Genomic DNA, 16,325 nt, shown 5'->3' on the forward strand with positions numbered 1-16,325 from the left:
TATTCCTGAGCAGCTTCTGCAAGAAAAGCTTTCTAAGCTGGATCAACTCTGATTGCTTGTCTAAATGAGTATTGCAAAAATAGGCCTTCAGAGTTAGGTTGAAATTGCAGGTTTTTGCCCCGGGAGGCAGCGACTGCTAACTCATACCTGGCAGCACGTACAGCAGGCACAGATCAACTGGGTGATGGTGACTATTGATTTCTGAAGGACTGAGCTATAAATGAAAGAATGGAAAGCTCAGAGCCTCACTCCCAGAGCCTGCCTGCGTGGCTGATGGAGCTGACCTGCCACTGTAGGCAGAAACTCTCATTTACAGGAACATATTTATTTTTACATATCAATGATGTATTTTTTGATGTACTTGATTAAGTATTATGGGCTAGGCCCCAGGAAACACCAGTGCAGTTTATAAATAGTGAGTTCATGGGTGAACAAGGTTCCTGGAATTAGAGCAATGTGTTTGTTTTTCTGTGATTCTGTACATTGGCTTTTTTTTTTTAAAGTTCACATCTCAGGTATGTTCATTTTTACTTCCAACACATCTTTGTATTTCTAGAAATTTATGCTCTATCTCCTAAATGCCTAAATATACAAACTAATCCCAGATAATAATTCATTATATTCCAGATTCAAAATCTTAATTCCCCATTTGAAGCCTAGCCTTTGAGGCCCATGTATGTCTCTTGAAGGCAGCCACAAGTTACTACTTGGAATCAAGTTCTATTACTTGGCGTGTAGGCTCAGCAATTTCACTGTTGGTATCATTTCTTTAGACTCCTGAGAGATTTCACTAATCCGATGAGTCAAATTTTTATCACTGGTTGACCTCTTCTTTCCCAACCCTTTAAAAAAAAATTTTTTTTTAACAAATTTCAACAGAAATGGAGATCTTTGCCCTTTTCAATAAACCGAAGAGCCATCAGAAGTGCCGGCAATACTATCCTGTCACTATTCCTCTCCGGGTCTCTAAGAATGGCCAGACGGTGAGCAGTTTGGATGCCAACTGGTTGGAGCACATGAGTGATCACTTCCGGAAAGGAGGCGTGCTGGTGAATGCAGTCTTCCATCTTGGAATGGCAAATGGTATGGAATCCACCGCCCTTGGGTGGCCCTTAAGAATTCTGCTTCTAACTTTTATAACCTTAAACCATCTTTAGAGCCTGCTCCATTCAGAAAGCTGTACAGTCAATAAAAATGCTGCATTTGATTTCTGATTAATACAGCTTGAGCAGTGCCCATAAAGTCAAGGACCTGAGCAGGAGTCGGCCATGTATCTTCGGAAATGCCAGAGGAGGGTGGGGTGGTGGGGTGGTGGGGGATTCTATTCGATGAAGGTGGCCTCTGTTTCTGTTGCTTTTTAAGAATTTTTTTTTTAAAAAAAAGATGACTCCCTGGAGCTTGTTAATTACCCCCTGGGATCATGCCATGCCAGAGTGTGAATTGTTTGTAGATGCTATTACAGTTTGAAGTAGCAGCAGCACCTTGGAATTGACAGAAAAACAAATGGCATGCTGCCTGGTTTCTGTAAGCTCCATTGGGACACACACAGTGCCTGGGTGTCATGGCACCCCTGCCCCTCCCTGGGAGTGGGTTATCTCTGGGGGGTTGCTGCATGGAATAGCACTATTAATGTCAGCTTTCAAGGTGGGAAGGAAGTCTGCCCACAGTGGGAAAAAGGGTCAAGCAAACAATGTGCTTCCGGCTAACATGAAGGCAAGTTAAATCACCAGGGTGCGTCAAAACTGGGAGGCAATTTGAAGAGTGGGCCAACCTGCCAGCATGTGCAGATCCCGAGGGCTACCAGTCAGCATGGTTCCTGAGCAAGCAAAGTGTCACACCAAAGTTGTTGATCCCAGCAAAACCTGGCAGGGGGCATCAACTGCACCACAGTTTTCTCTCTCAAGAATTAGAGTCAGGGATGGATTTTGGATTCCATATTATTTGCAATCCTTGAAATGCCAGCATGCATCCTTAGAATAGAGATGCTATTCTTAATTCTGCATGTACCTACTTTGAATCATTCAAAGCCTCAGAAGATGACACAGCACTAATAGGCCTTAGTTTGGATGCAGTCTCTTGTTACTATCTAAATATCTGTGTCCGATCTCAACTTGTTATAGTGGCAGCAGGCATTGCATAATGTCCTGGGCCATAGCCATTTGTTATAATGGATGAATGACATAATGAAGACCATCAGCTCACTAAGAATACAGCCAGACTAATACTGTCCAATAGAACTTTCTCTGATGGTGGAATGTTTAATGTGCTATCCAGTATGGTAGCTACCAGCCATCTGTGGGCTCTGAGCACTTGAAATTTATTTCATTTTCACAAACTGAACCATATGGGGCTAGTGTACCGGACAGTGCAGTTCCAGCATGTACATTTCATTGATGCAACTAAAATTCATTTCTGTTCCCTGGCAGCAAAGTGATAACCTCTCTGTGTATAAGAAACCCATCATGGTGCCTGCAGGGGCTCCGGAAGCCAGGGCCAGTTACTGTCTGGCGAGAGGCACCACAGAACACCGGGGCAGGTGTCCATCGCTACTCCTCAATATTGGTAGCAGGTGGGCGGGGAGGAGCCCTTCACCTCCTACGTCCTACAGGGATACCTGGTGCCCATCTTAGGTTGGGGAAATAGCAGCTTTTTTATCTTGGTGCTCCAAAAGCTCTCTATAACAGTCTCCCTGGGCACCTGATGGCTAGTTGTACTAACATCTTAAAGATGTGCTGGAGATAACAGCAGCACAGGATGTCACTGGTCATTTTCTCTCCTCTCAGGAGAATGGGGCATCCAAATGGAAGTTTTCTCTGGCCCAACTGTCTGAGCATGTCGGGGCAAGCCAAGCCCCCAGAGAGAACACATTGAAAGTTCACAAAGCCGTTGAATGTCTCTCACCATTATGGTTTTGGCAGTCAAGGCTGAGTTCACCTCCACTCCCTTCCCACCCCCCCTCCTTTCCATCCATGCATCCAAAAGCACAGAGAATTTGTACAGCTCTTTCTTCAGGTTTGCCTTCAGCATGTGAAAGGCTGTTATAGCTTCCCTTGGCTTTAGCTGTGTTCAAGCCAGCCTTCCTGCCTTGAAGACAGAACGTGAAATGTCCCCTGGCAAGTGCAACCGTGAAGTGCTCCGCGGAGCCTGAGGCATCTACGGTGTCTAGCGCTGCAGGCAGCCGCTCTGCTTCATTCACAGCCAGGGGTGCAAAAGCCTCTGAACCAACTTCATTGAAACCCACACTGGCTTGAGATGTGATTTTTTCCCTGTGTGTATCTGCTGGGAGGACCGTGCGAATCGGGGTGGTGTTAGTGGGTTAAGGCTTTTCTGCACTGGGAAAACCCAGGGCTTCTGTTGGCCAGGGAAGAAATAGGCATATGTGTTTTTCCCAGAATTAAAATAAAAAGCAGCAAACTAATCATAATCATGAAATGAACCTATCTCTAAGAGATAATTGGTATCCTTGCTAATAAACCTGGCAGAGCCAGAAGCACCTTCAAGCTGTTTGCCACCTGGGAAAGCATCATTCATGACTCTTGAAAGTGTATTTATAGTCTAAAATCATAAAATTTATACCCAAGTCATAAAACTCATGAGAAATTTGTCCAACTCGCCCAGTTCAGACTCCAGCTTCAGTTTTTACACCTCCAAGGACATGGAAACACCCATACAGTCCCCAGGTTTGGGCTCCCACTGGTGGTTTCTGGGACTCCTCTCCAAGGATTGGGCAGGTGGCTCCGGCTGGTGAGGCCCTACCCAGAGCCCTACCAGCTCAAGGCGCAGTGAAGGGACCTGTGCCCTGTAGGACCCGTGTGCTGGTTGTGCTCCAGGCACTTCTACAGATCAGCTCATTCAGTCTTCAGCCCAGTGGAATATAGTATAGGTGTGGAAACTGAGGCACAGAGATGTTACATCATTGCCAAGGTTACCAGCTGATAAGTACTTGGCCAGGCAGTGAGAGGAAGGAAGAGTGAGAATGATAGAAGAGAGATGTGGCCATGTGGTGGGAGGTTGAGGGCCCCCAAAGGGTCATGGGCAGCCTGCTGGTGGGGAAAGGAAAGCTCTTAAGTCACCCCAGGGAACAGCAGGAATGAGCCCAGGGACCACACAGAAGAATAGATAGCCCTTGGGAGCCCCCAGACAGTGAGGTGAAGGCCAGAGTCTGTATTTCTAGGGATGGGGAGGGGCCCTCCTGAGCCAGCTCTTGATGAGTGGGCGAGCCCCACCGAAGGCCCAGCTGGGAGGCTGCTTCCTCACCAAGGGCTTTACCCAGCCCCTTCGTCATCACCGGCCACCAGTCTGGCTGCCGCCTTCATTTCTCCTTGCCCTGCCTTGGCCCCCTCTGTCACCTGCCCTGTGTTCCTTACTCTGCCCTCACCCTTACCTGCCCCCCGGCTCTGCCTCCCCCCGGCTCTGCCTCCCCCCGGCTCTGCCTCCCCCCGGCTCTGCCCTGGCCTTCTTCTGCCCCAGTTCTCTGCTTGCCCTGCCCTCTTCCAGTCCCTGTCCCATCCTTGCCCTCTCCTACCCTGGTGGTCCTTCCTCTTTGTGTCAAAAAATGCCCTTTGTTGCTGATTGTCCAAACCAGAATTCAGTTCAGCAGCACACGCTGCATAAGGTGACCCTGTCCTCACTTCTTTCTGCACCTAGGAGAGCCCTTTTTTCCTGCCCCTGCTTGATTAAAAGGAAGCTGGCCTCATCTCCTGCACAGTGTCCTGCATTAGATCTGTCTGGTTCAGTGCCTTGTGGGGTCCTCTTTTTTTTTTTTGGCACCAGGGATTGAATCCAGGAGCACTTGACCTCTGAACCACATCCCCAGCCCTATTTTGTGTTTTATTTAGAGACAGGGTCTCGTTGAGTTGCTTAGCACCTTGCTGTTGCTGAGGACTCCCGAGCCACCGGGATTATAGACGTGTGCCACGGTGCCCAGCTATTGTCTTTTTGTAAGCTACTATTTCATTTAAACTGCAAGTTAGTTCTGTAACCTTGATAAGTGAAAATCTAACTAGAGTACATTGCAGGTGATCTGCATGTTGTGTCACACAAGGGGTCACTTTACAGCCATGTATCTCCACTCCAACCCCTACTACATCATCCTCGGGTTTTCCCTGATGCCCCAGCTTTGTCTAAATCCACCTTTTTTTTTAGACACTAGCATATCCTACAGATGTAAAAACATGTGCATATTTCAAATTTTAAAAATAGTTTGTTTTATACAGATGTGCTTGCAAGTCCCCAGGCAGGGCCCTACCTCCTCAGACTCTTTAGCATCTCAGTGCCTGAACTCCCTAACCCCGAGGCAGAGGGTGCAGTGCAGTGGTCAGAGAGCACCAGCTCCATGACTCTGGAAACCTAGACTGTCTGTCCATCACCTGCATCTGGCTCATTGTAGTAGTAGCTCAGTAAATGTTTCTTAGTTTTCGAAAGAGCACAGGCTTTGGGATCAAACCAACCACGTTTCAGATCTAGTTTGACCCTTGCATTCCATTTGAACATGGACAAGTTATTTAACTTTTGTAGTCTCTCTCGTCTCATCTACTAAAAGGGAATGATGACTCTTGCAGAAATGTTGGGAGAGTTCGATGAGAAGTCATGAACCGGGTTGGGCAGAGAGCCTCACGTTCAGCCAGCACTGAATCAGAGTATTTCTGGTCAATTTCATGACACTGAAACTTGCAGGCTGATCCTTGCTCTAACTGAAGAGGAGTAATGCCTTCTCTAGAAGGCATGGCACAGTTGTCCAGGATTGGTTGACCAGTGATTGGGTTTGCATCTTGGCATGACCACACGTGCAATTATGGCTGTGTGGTTGACCAGTGCCACTCCTAGAATCACAGTGCTGAGAACATCGTACGGTTTCCAGCAGGGAACAGGACCCTTGAAGCGAGGAAACTGAGATCCTGTTACCTTGCTGTGGACAGTTTGTCCAGCCTCATTTGTTAAAAGGAGAACAGTAACATTTGTTTGTAAACCTGCAAAAGTCAACCAAATGCGTTGACTGCTTGCCCTGGTCTGGAGAGGGGCCAGCCCGACAGGCAGTCTTCACGCCCGTGGGAAGAGAGTGGTTGCCTCATAGACCTTACCTCTTGAGATAGCGTGGCAGATCTTTTCCCACATCCTTCTTGTAAATCATAAGCTTGGAATGTCAAGGTGGCCTTTTGCCAAAAGACCGGCATCAAATATTTATACAATACCAGGGCAAATAGCTTTTTGTGCACAGTAGGGAAGCATCTTTAGTTTAATAAAAAATGCAGTGATAATGGAATGTTTTCCATAGACGGAGGGCAGTTTAACCTTTCTACATCGGGAGGCTTTGCTCTAAGATAGACCTATTTATACCCAACTGGGTGCACATCTCAGGGAGGCTGAGCCGTGAAGGTAATGAGGACATGGGGAGTGGACAGGGCCGTCAAAACAAGGGGCTCTTTAAAAGCCTGGCTGTCTGCTCTCTGTGGTTCATTGACTTTTTTGCTGTTACAGATGACCAAATTTTGACAGCTGTTCTGAACCCGTATCGTAGCCAAGCAGGTGAATCAGCGTTTTGGACTCGGGAGAGCAGAGCCTGGATGGAGGGGTGGGAGACAGGCAGTACATGGGGTGGATGGTGAATGAGGATCCGCACAGCCCCCCCTCCCAGGCCCAGAACTTGGGAGAAAGAGGGGAAGCCAGGCAGGAGGCAGGGAGGAAGTCTGGATGGGCTTCAAGTGACCCCTTCCTTCTCCTGGTCCCAACTGTGCTGCACTCTGCTGTTAGCACGCTAAAGCCTGTTGTGCTGTTTTTGTTGAATTGAGCACTTTAGTACTTAAAGCACATGGCAGGCACGCCTAGGGGACTTGAGGTCCTCCATTGAGGAGATGTGTAGGGGTAGAGGCTTTGGAGATTACTGACATCCCTTGGTATTTACAGATGATTGGTTCCAGGACCGCCCCTCAGATGCCAAAATTTGTGGATGGATGCTCAGTGCCTTCTATAAAATGGCTGATAATCTACATGTATATTCCTATGTACTTTAAGTCATCCCTGGATTCCTTATAATAAATAGTGTGTGTGAGATAAATAGTTGTTTTATTGTTTAGGGAATTATGACGAGGAGAACGTGTATACTTGTTCATTACAGCCTTTTTAAACTTAATCCATGGTTGGTCACATCCATGGCTGTGGAACCTGCAGATATAGAGGGGCTGGCTGTAACACGTTAGTGTAGAAGCCTCAAGGAAATATGTGCTAGGTTGATATGATCTCAAAGGAATTACTGAGTGTGTTCTGCTCCCAGAAATCCCAGGTCAGGACTGGGATGCTTTGTTCAAAGGGGTTTATTTGGGGAACCCTGCTATGACAGAGCCTCTACCTCTGGAGCATTGCTAAGGCTTTAACAAAGCTGTTTGTTCTGGGCCTGAGATACTTGTGATATGGTCGTCTGAGGAGTGGCTCTTTCACCCAGATCACCTACATAAAACATCCTAGGAGTCCAGTGAACTAACACTGGGGGGAATCTATTCTGTGAAGCAGATGAAAGAGGCAAGCTTAGCACTGGCCAAGGCTGTTGAATAACATTCTCAGAATAGGAAAAAAGAAACTAGTACATGACATTGCTTTACCCACAGGGATTTTACTGGAAATGGAGCATTATTATCTTACCAGGTTGTGTTATTATCTGGATAAGGCTTCATTGCTCCAGGAAACACTCATGGTTTATTAGGCTGTTCAGAATTCTGTGTTCTGGAATAAAGACTATCCTTGTCCCCCAGGCTGAGCAGAGTACACGGGTCTCATGTAGGTTGGGCACTGTATCAGTCAGCTATTGCCATAATAATGCTGTGTAACAGACCATTTCAGAGCTCACTGGTGTAGAGAATAGTAGTTTATTCCATTGGATTTTCTGGTTGGCTGGAGCTGCTTTGTTGGCAGCCCTGATGATCTCAGATGAGCTCACAGGTCTGCAGGTCAGCTAATCTAAGCTGGCACCATTGGGGTAGCTCTACTTCACATATCTTTTATCTTTTAGGAACTAGCTGGTTTCTAAAGTGGCAGCCGAGACATGGAAGATCAAGCTCAACCGCACATGGGCATTTCTTGCCTCTCACCTGCTAGCATCCCATTGGCCAACCAAGCCACGTGGATAAACCCCTCATTGGCTGTTCTCCCCATCAGTCATTTCAGTGTTGATGTCCCTCATGATTCTGTAGTTTGTCTGGTCTTTGGCTGCCTTTCACTCTCTGCATTTATGTGCAGGCTGCTCCCTCCTCTTCCTGGAACTCTCAAGCCCTGCAGATCCATACCCACATACTTTGTTAATTTATTTCTATCTCTACTCAAAGTGGAAAGCCCTAACCTTATCACCCCTTTCAAAAATAGCCACCAGCACCGCCTCCACCTTGGCTCTCCTCATAGCTTACTATTTCTATAGCATTTGTCACTTTTGACATTTTGCTCTTGTCTCCCTCCTTCACTGCAAGATAGGCTCTGTCTTGCTGCTTAGGGGATCTCTAGTGACCCAGAGTGCTCAGCACATAATGGTGGTCAGGAGGTGTCAGAATGATCCAGTAAGTAGCCAAAGGTCACTCGGGGTGAGCTTGATTTGTTTCCAGGAACACATTGCTTACCCTTCTAGGCCCAATTTTCCATTTCTAGACTTAACTCTAAGAAGGTCCTCTCCACTTAGATTGTGTCCCCATTGTTTCTACAGTTTTTTGGAGTCTCTTTCTGCTTTCCAGAGCCACATAGGTATGCTGTCCATTTACCTGTGTTACTCCTGAATTGACTCTTACATTAGCCTTGCAAAGGAGGATAAATTAGAAAATTCAAATTATATACCTAATTCCACCACTCACACCTGCTTCTAGGATTTTATGTATGTCCTTAAAGTTTATTTGTCAGGACATTTTTAACATAAAAATTCACATTTTTTAAAAATTTCTTTTAGTTGTTGATGGACTTTAATTGTTATTTTTATGTGGTGCTGAAAATCGAACCCAGTGCCTCATGCATGCTAGGTCAGCACACTACCACTGAGCCACAACCCCAGCCCCCCAAAATTTACTTCTTAAACACAAAAAAATGAGCTGTATTGAGCTCATACTTCAGTTCTGTATTCTGTTTTCTTTCCTTTTATAATATTGTACGTGAAGCATTCTCTTGAATCATTAAATTCCCATGATATTTTGCGGGGTAACACTACAGTGTTTGGAAATCTGATTTATTCAGCTATTTTTCTATGGTTGACTATTTGGATTATTGAACATTTAGATTTTTCTTAAGTAATTTTATAAGAAATGCTTGTAGATAATTATTTGATAGCACTGGTGGATATTGCCTAGGACGGGCTAAAATAGGTAGAATTTTAGTCTGTCAAGGTAGGCACTTTGGACATTATTAAACTGCCCTCTAAAAAAATGGAATAGTCAAAATTCCCTTAAACCCTGTAAACTTTCCTGTAACTCTACTCGTAGTGAGAATTCTCTTTTCAAAATTTGCTGATCTGATTAAAAAAAAAAAAAAAGAGCTTGAGGTTTTTTTTCCCCTCAATATTTGCTGGTTATGGAGAAAGAAGTAAATAATTGTTCATGTTTTTTGCCCATTTCTAGCATTTTAATTATTGATTCATAAACTCTTTGTATATGAAGAATATTAAGCTTAACCTTTTATTTTTGTTACACTTGTAAATGATTTTCTCATGTTGATGACTTATAAAATTTGTTTATAGGAGTCTGGGGAAAATAAGCTACAGATAGTTATGTGTTCACATTTGTCATTTTTGTGAGTGAGACTTCTGAAAATACCAACAGTTCCAGGAATTCCAGTGTGATTCAGGGGGCTTTCTGAATTTCTCTCCATTCCCTATGAAAAAAATGTTCACATTAATATGCATTTCTCCTATTAAAAATTGTCCTTTGAAAATAGTATATCATTGAAAAAGGTTCTGTATTTGTATTAGTCTGCTAGAGTTACCATAGTGAAATACCACAGACCAGGTGGCTTAAATAGTAAATCCATGTTTATATTCTCCCGTTATTGGAGGCTGGAAGCCCACGATCAAGGTTGCAGGGTTGGTTTCTGGTGAGGGCTCTCTTCCTGGCTTGCAAGCAACCACCATCTTGCTGTGTTCTCCCATGGACCAGGGTGCACACCCTGGGTGGGGGTGCTAAGAGAGAGATCTGGTGTATGTGTGTGGCCCCCTTTTGTATCCTTAGCAGGGACAGGAGCCTGTTAAATTTTTCTTTATATCCCCATTGCCCACAACCATCCCTGTATATTTAATGTGTGGTTGTTGAATTGTACAGAACTCGGAACCCAACACACTGACTAGAGCAATTGCCCAAGGAAACGTTTTCAATGGTCAGTCATTTGGAAACTCCTCCTCCCCACCCTGCCTGATCCCACCTCTTGACAAGAACTGCCTGAAATGTCGTGGGTACAGCAGCCACATCACATGAGCCTCCTAGAATCAGTGCTTCCCAAAGGCTCCTGACAAGCTCAGATCTTGTTTCATCTACCCCTCCTTAAAAAAAAAATCCTTCTTAACCTAAATATAGTTTTCTTCTAAAAAACTGCTTCTAAATGGCTGTGTTTTACCCTGGATAAGTTCTCCCCAGCGCTTCCTGATGCTGGAGCGTGAAAAGGAAGGTAAACTCGTGAAATCAATGGTGATTGCTAACAATGAAATGTGGGCTCATAAAATCAAGGATATTATTCAAAACTGCGAGGTAAATTAGTCTCATTCATTCTGATGGGGCTAGACTCTATGGCTGTGTGTGCCTTCTTTAATTAACATGCTGAAAAGATGTTCTGATTGGGATTATTAATGAATGCAGTGAAAATTTTGATGCTTGTAAGGCTTCTGCCACAGACGGCTTACACAGCCCCCCTGTTTTTTTTTTTTTTTCTTTCCACAGATTCCTTACACGGCTTGACAGATGGAGTATTCATCTTTGAAGCTGTTTCCACAGAAGATAGCAAAACCATACAGGGCTATGATGCTATTGTTGTTGAACAATGGACGGTCCTGGAAGTAAGTATGGGGTTGGCAGCGGGCGCTTCTTTTGTTTGGGCAGAGATTATTTTATCTGCTTGCTCTGACCAACTGACCGTGGGGCTGCTGCTCATCTGTGGCTCTCTTCTGAAAGGGAGTTCACCTGGGTAAACTTATGAGGACCCCCTTAGTGTCCTCCCAGGCCTCCCCAACCCCCTTAGGGGTGGGTTCCACAATTCCCTTGGTGAAAAAAATAACTATGTTGCATGTGCCAGACTCTGGGGTGGAAAGAGTCATCTTTCATTAATTTGCATATCACTGAAAACTCGAAGTGACATAAGTGACATAATGAGGCAAGCGTGTATTTTGTGGCCTCTGTAATAATAAGAGCAATGTTGTTCATGGAGCTAGAGCCCCTGGCCTCCCTCTGCCAGCCATCCTTAGAAGAGACTTCTGCCCAGGAGCTGGCTCAATCTTCACCATAAACCCATAAGTATTGTGCTGTGATTGCCTGGTTTCACAATTAGGAAACTGAGGCACGAAGAATTAAAGTCCCACATCCAAGGTTTATGCAGTAAGTGCTGCATTATGTGTTTGAGAAATGATGAACCACAGGGCCATCAAAAGGCTATGGGCAGAGGAATTCCTCCAGCCATGGTCCTCTGGTGTACTGAAGGAGCTGGCTGACTTCTAAGATTCGCTGACCTTTCTCCAGCTAGGAAGCACAGAGGTGGTAAACCATTCTTTTGTGCATACAGCATCTGGGATATAAAGGGAGGCTTTGGACATAGAGGACTGATTTCTGAATGTCCTGGCAGGGCCCAGGGTTGACCCTGCCTCAAGGGCTCTCCAGGCCAGAGTGAGATAGAGGTGGATGTAGCTCTTTGTGGGGCACATGGGACCCCCACGCAGCTAGTGCTGGCCACACAGTTTGTATCTGCCATCCTTGCAGCCTGGAGGCTATCCCTGGCCTGGTTGGTGGGTGGAAGTAAGATGTCCCCAGGGAAAACTGCAACCTTTAAGCCACAGCAGTTCCCAGCAGGTGTGAAGTGAGGAGCTGGGCTGCTGGGACCATGCCTACTTTCCAGCAGTGATGGGGAATAAGTGCTTATAAGTATGCCGACCGTGAGTACGCAGAGAAACTGGACTAATCAAAAATGGGCATTGTGAGGTCCATAGCGTCCACTAGTGGAGGGGCCAGAAGTCCTTAGGGTGTATGTTGCAAGGGAAATCAGAAACCAGGCGATAAGCTGGGCTCCACCAGTTACTCTCATGAGACCTTTGTGCCCCAGGCTCTCTGCAGCCTCTATGTCCCTAACTGGAAGTGGAGTGCAGAGGAAGTGAGGCCCAGTCTGGTATGCAGAGCCCAGTGTGGGCGGGACATGCAACCTCCTAGGATCCTGCTCTTGCTCCACTGGCACAGTGCTATTCATCCAGGTGGTGTTAGGATGAAGGCCATGGGTGGGGATATAAAATACAGTAGAGTAGCAGGATGAGTGGCTCAAGGGCCTGATTAAAACAGGACCAAGCTTTTTGTCCAGTGGTCTACAGACCTCAGCATCTGGTTTGCTCAGCAACAGAAGTGATGCATGGGTGTACCCAGGAATGTGCGTGTATAGAAGTAATTGTCAGGCCAAGGGAATGAGTGTAGAGCTCCTTGTCATCTGCATGTGGCTGCTTAGGGAGGGGCTTTGTGGTTTTTCTCAAGAAAGGTGACTTGGTGATAGTGCTTGTCTGAAACGTGGTTCCCAAAGTGTGGTTCCAGGACCAGCTGCATCATCACCACCTGGAAAGTTGTTAGACATTCAGATTCTCAGGCCCAACCTCAGACCTACTGAACCAGAAACACTCCTGTATTTTGAAAAACTTTCCAGGAAATTCTGATGCTCACTCCATTAAGAACCAGTGTCTAGAAGGACTCTCTGCAGAGGTCTGTGTGCTGTGACACACGACTGAATCAGTCAGGGTCTCCAGGTGAATTGGTCTGGCTACTAAATAACCACAGAGAGAGAAAATACATTTTGGGGGGTTCAGTGATGGCTTCTTGGCCTCAGCTCCCACAAGGGAGACCAGAGAGGCAGGCAAAAGAGAGGGAGCACACCTGAAACCCTATTTATTGGGGGGAAGACATTCTAGAAAGTTCTACCCAGGTTAAGGGAAGGGTTTGGGTTTCAGGGGGTTGCTTGGTAATGTCTTGTGGTCAGCAGATTGACATCTTGGAAAGCCACACCCATCTCAGGTGCTGTGTGGGGATCACAGGCAGAGCAAGAGGAAGGGCACACATACACAGCAAAGCCCAGTCAGTCAGTCTGGTTCCCTCATATGCTCAAATGCGCATAGTTCATGTACACATCCCCTGGCTGGCTCACGACATCTGTGGTCATGCCTTATTTGATGAGAGGCATGAGGGGAAGAGAGCTCACTTTATTTACCTTTCTCCCGCTTTGAAACTGCAACCTTGGTGAATAACTTGAGTAAAGGTGAATTTGGATGTGCTCTGACTTATGATGGGGTAATCACAAACACATCTGAAATTGAAAATATTTTAAGTCAAAAATGCTTTTGATACACCTAGCCTACTGAGCGAGCACCCTACCTTAGTAACAGCACACCTTGGAGCCCTAGTTGTTTCTCCTAATGATTATGTGGCTGACTGAGAGCTGCTCCTCCCTGCAGCTCCAGAGTATTGTCCTGCCTATCACTGGCCTGGGGAAGGAGCATATTCAAAATCTGATGTATGGTTTTTTATTGAATGTATATCACTTTTGTGCCATTGTTTTGAAAAGGTTGAACCACTGTCAGTCTGGGCCATCCATCTGTACATAAAATGTTTGTGGGAGGGAATTGAGGTTACAAACTAAAATAAGGAGATAGTTGTCTTTTTAATAGAAAAAGAGATCACTTGTATGGTTAAGGTATTTGATCAGGAAAGATTAATGTTTATTCACAATTGTTTTCTGGAATTGTAGGTTGATTTCCATTGATTGTCAACTTTTTCTATCAGATGTTTGAACTTTTTTCATTTTGACGTCTCATTTGGTTTCCTCATCTCTTTGATATTGGTTTCGGGAGCTGATCTCCCCTTCACAAATGCAGGTGTTTTTCCAGGAATCCTTGGAAATCAGGTTTTAAAGATCTGTGGTTGGCTTGGTGGCATTTACTAGTCATCAAAGTCGGTTCTGTGCCTCTCTCCCAAACTCCATATTGAGTGACAACAGGCTCGTGATTTGAAATTGATCATGGTGGAAGTATTTACACCATGGAAATTGGCAACCCCTGGATATATATAATATATATGATACAAAGGCTGCCAATTAAGCTGAAAAAGATTTTATTAATGTTAGTGGGAGGTTGGAGGGACTGGGGATTGAACTCGGGGGCACTCCACCACTGAGCCACCTCCCCATCCCTGTTTTGTATTTGAGACAGGGTCTCACCGAGTTGCTTAGTGCCTTGCTTTTGCTGAGGCTGGCTTTTGAACTCACAATCCTCCTGCCTCAGCCTCCTGAGCTGCTGGGATTTCAGGCATTCGCCACCACACCTCGTGTTTATTAATTTTTATAATAGTAATAACAGATCAGTGGCTTTGATATTGTTGTTCACTGGTTTTTCTCTGCCCAAGTCTTCAGACCTGCTCTTCCCTTTGTTCTCTGAAGCAGCCCTGAATTTCCCACAGCAGAAGCATACCTCAGCCCCCATTAGCAGCAGCACCAGCCTCTGAGATTGCCATCTTCCGGGGGCACAAGGAGGGAAGACTACCTGTGGTTTATGGGTGTCTCTTTCTCCTGTGGCTGGTGTGGACTCAGCTCATAGGTCACTTCCTGCCTAGTAAAAGACACCCCCCACCCCTTGTATTCACTGATTATCTGTGCATTGGCCTGGAAATATCCATCTCTGTTCTCTAGGGCATTCCAGTAAATGCTTCCCCAATTGGGTTGTAAGTCTTTTAAGTCAGCCCATGGGTAGACTAGTTCTCAAAATTGATTTTGTGTCAAAATCACCTGCAGAGCTTTTTAAAACATAGATATCTGGGTTCTAATCTCAGAGTTTCCTATTGAGTAGGTATCTTAGTCTCCTAGGGTTGGCAGAACAACATACCACAGACTAAAGGCTTACACAACAAAAATTTCTTCTCAGATTTCTAGTTCTGGAATCTGGAAAGTCCAGGATCAGGTTTCTACCAGGGTTTGGTTTCTGGTGAGCAGAGTGCATGAAGCCCTCTGATGTCTCTCTATGAGGACACCAATCCCATAGGATCAGGGGCCCACCTTTATTATTTCATTTAACACCTTTAGAGGCCTCATCTGCCCTCTGGGGCTCAGAGGTTCAACATGTGAATTGGTGGGGGTGGGAAGCACAAAACATTCCATCTATAATTGTAGGTCTGATGGGCTAAGAATCTGCATTTCTAGTACCTGGTCAAGTGAGCTGATGTTGCTCGTCTAGGAACCACACTTTAAAAATTCCAGCCTTGGAGGAATTTAGTATTTAGAGCTTATTTACCAGTACAGTGAGCAGTGTTCACTTGGGGACAGTTTGGCCTATGGCTCAGCTCTTTGAGAGGCTGTCACACATAACCCCCACCAACCCCATAGACAGCCCCTCTCCAGGCCATGTGGATATTCTCCATCTCTAACAGCATCCACTGCCAGAATCCAGCTACTTCCTCTCTTCCCCACCCTTTTGACCTTTGGGAACGCTCTTTCCTGTTTAATCCCTGGGCAGGTCCCTTTTGGCTTATAGTTGACCCTGTTTTTCTGGCAACCACTGTTCTCCCCGACCTAACCTCCTGGGCTCTGACCACAAAACACTCTGACCAACTCTTTTCCCACAACTGGAACTGCTCTGCCCCTTTCCTGCCTCATTATTTCTGTGCTTGTACCCCAGCTCTGTTTGCAGGGGTGCTGTTCTAGCCCTGCCACTCCACCCTGGCTTCCCTCCTTACGCACACCATGAGCGCGCACACCGCTTCACCAGAAGGCTGACCTGGCTCTTCTGGGCTCTGCAGATGTGCAGCATGTTGAGACGAGGGTGTAGATTCTGGAGTCTGGCCAGGGACAGCATCCTGGCCCTCCAATTCCCAGCTGAGCAATTGAGTGTAGGTAGGAAAAGCAAACCAATCCCTGTTTTTCCATTTTTTTTTTCAGTTTTATAAATGGAGATACTAGTAACAAAATCTCAAAGCTGATGAAAATTAAAGGAGAAACTATTTAGAACCTGGCACAGAGTAAGCCCCTGGTAAACAGCACTTTTTATCAGTCTCCTGATATCATCAGTGAGACGGATCCTCTACCTCTACTGACTTCATTTATTCTAAAAACAGAGAAGGCTGGGCTAATGCACATGTGCCGACAAATAC

The 16,325-nt window shown here is 45.7% G+C and overlaps 2 protein-coding genes across 3 annotated transcripts in view; one reads left to right on the top strand and one right to left on the bottom strand.

Annotated features, from left to right (window-relative positions):
* The window catches only part of RFTN1 (raftlin, lipid raft linker 1), a gene marked incomplete at its 5' end in the record, with an annotated part of 199,783 nt that overhangs the window by 150,394 nt on the left and 33,064 nt on the right, over positions 1-16,325 (top strand). For both annotated transcript variants that reach the window (XM_081286205.1, XM_081286204.1), the window contains 2 exons: positions 880-1,083; positions 10,890-11,005. In XM_081286205.1, the coding sequence (XP_081142331.1) occupies positions 880-1,083; positions 10,890-11,005 (320 nt within the window). The remainder of the gene's footprint in view (positions 1-879; positions 1,084-10,889; positions 11,006-16,325) is intronic.
* The window catches only part of OXNAD1 (oxidoreductase NAD binding domain containing 1), a 104,357-nt gene continuing 97,755 nt past the window's right edge, over positions 9,724-16,325 (bottom strand). The window contains exon 10 of the mRNA XM_081286208.1: positions 9,724-9,834. The gene's annotated coding sequence lies outside the window, so the exon portion shown is untranslated. The remainder of the gene's footprint in view (positions 9,835-16,325) is intronic.

The sequence above is a fragment of the Spermophilus citellus genome (genome assembly GCF_964194105.1).
Source record: "Spermophilus citellus genome assembly, chromosome: 3".
Classification (NCBI taxonomy): Eukaryota; Metazoa; Chordata; class Mammalia; order Rodentia; family Sciuridae; genus Spermophilus; species Spermophilus citellus.